We start from the raw sequence: 1852 nt of genomic DNA, 5'->3' as shown, positions 1-1852 counted from the left end.
ATGCATACAATGGACTAAGTCTCAAAAGGAATATGTTGAATGTTTGGCAAAACTTAGCTTTAATATAACGTTTCATATTCAGCAAGAAATATACGAATAATACCGTTTAAAATATGCGCAACGATTACGATGAACGTTTTGTTAATAACAGTATTTGACAAAATTTCATTTCGTGTATCTTATGTGATTGAAAGTCGGCAACGTTTATGACAATACAATGTTATTCTTACTCGATTATTCTGGAAAATGGCTGATTAAAGTATTTGTGTTCAGCTTTTGAAGATCGCGAAAAGTCACGCATAATTTGCATAAACAGACACATATGACAAATATAAAATAATAAAATCAAGAGAAACCGTCTTTTAGTGATCGCGTGATCGCGTAATATACATTTATTGTACATACATACACATATAGTGAAACACGTGCACAAGGTGTTGCATCAATATATGTTCTGACGAGCATATGGTTACGACGATTTGCCTACCCAAGGCGCATGCGTCTCGTAGTTTTCACTTACTTTATTTTCACAACTTACAAATAACTTACAAACAACAACTTACCTTCTGTTGCATCAGCTTCGAACAGGCAAGTCTGTACCGTTTTTCCATATATCCTCATTTCCTCCACTAAATATCTCACACCGTCATCTTAGGCAATTTTCTGAAATAATGAAATTTCACGAGATTACACAAATAATCGCGAGTATTCTCGAACAATTCGATGAGAATTGTTATTGTTATTTTGTGTGTGTGTGTATATATATATATATATATAAAGAGACAGTGATAAAGAATATAAGGAGGGAGGGGTGATATTAAAATCCAGGCAAATTTTCTTTCTCTTTTTCATAAGAGTTTGGTTTGGTTGATCTCCACAAAGTTTTTAAGTTCACTCTACTTTATTGAAATGTCCACATAAAATTCAACGTAAAATCCACAAAATCCACACAAAATTACGTATGTAAAAGGTTACAGAAAATCTAAATGAAATATAATCTACGGTTATGTAGTCTAAAAGTTTGTACTATAAATTGACGATGTACTATAAAGAAGAAAATCTCTAGTCAGATTTATTATATTACGTCGTTGTGAGATGGAATTGGTGCTACACAAACGTTAATTTCTTCTACCTGTTCTTTGCCGGTAGACCACTTTGAGCCGCTGTAATTAAAAAAGAATTCTTTAACAGATATTGCACAGTTCCACTATAAATTTTGTCGACACCTTTCTAGCTGACATGTAACAATATTGGCTAGCAAAGCATGATAGATTTATCTGTTAATCTATTTTAACTTTATAGATTAATCTGTTATGATATTATGCTAGCGAATCCTGTTACATTCATATTAGCAAATTGTTAAAATTTATAGCAGATTGAATTGAATTCCAACTCTAAATTGTAATTAAATATATTAAGCGAATATTAAGACTCTTAGATATTAAATTAATAAGATGTAATTTTGGGTAAAAAGAGTGCAAGGATATTAGTTACGAACTTTAATTTTAAAAAAATTTTTTTAATTGTAATATTTTTAATGAAAATTTTCTGACAAGGACTGAGGCGTCGCGAATATGAGAAAAACGTTATGATTTAATTAACAAAATATAATTTTTATTTCATAAGAATAGTATTGGGATAGTTTTTGCGAATAACAATTTTTAAGTGTTTTTGCAAAATGATTTTCTAAAATTTTCTCAAAATTGTTTTCCTTTCCCGTTATAACTTTTCTTGTTTGACATATTTTTAAGCTGTTAATTTCATTTTTTCTTTATTGAAGTTCATTCAAATGCGTAAAATGATTGGTAAAATCATTCACTAGACATAGAAACGTGTTTGCAATTTGATCACA

General features: G+C 29.8%; 1 protein-coding gene across 1 annotated transcript in view; it reads right to left on the bottom strand.

The window, feature by feature from the left end:
- Positions 1–563: 563 nt before the first annotated feature.
- LOC106750822 overlaps positions 564–1852 on the bottom strand; it is a gene marked incomplete at its 3' end in the record, with an annotated part of 3357 nt that continues 2068 nt past the window's right edge. Inside the window, exon 5 of the mRNA XM_014631421.1 lies at positions 564–650. Within this exon, the coding sequence (XP_014486907.1) occupies positions 564–650 (87 nt within the window). The remainder of the gene's footprint in view (positions 651–1852) is intronic.

Source organism: Dinoponera quadriceps, unplaced genomic scaffold (assembly GCF_001313825.1).
Source record: "Dinoponera quadriceps isolate SergipeBrazil2010 unplaced genomic scaffold, ASM131382v1 scaffold6509, whole genome shotgun sequence".
NCBI classification, from domain to species: domain Eukaryota; kingdom Metazoa; phylum Arthropoda; class Insecta; order Hymenoptera; family Formicidae; genus Dinoponera; species Dinoponera quadriceps.
The sequence above is the reverse complement of the archived record's forward strand: the minus strand, read 5'-3'. Positions and strand labels throughout refer to the sequence as shown.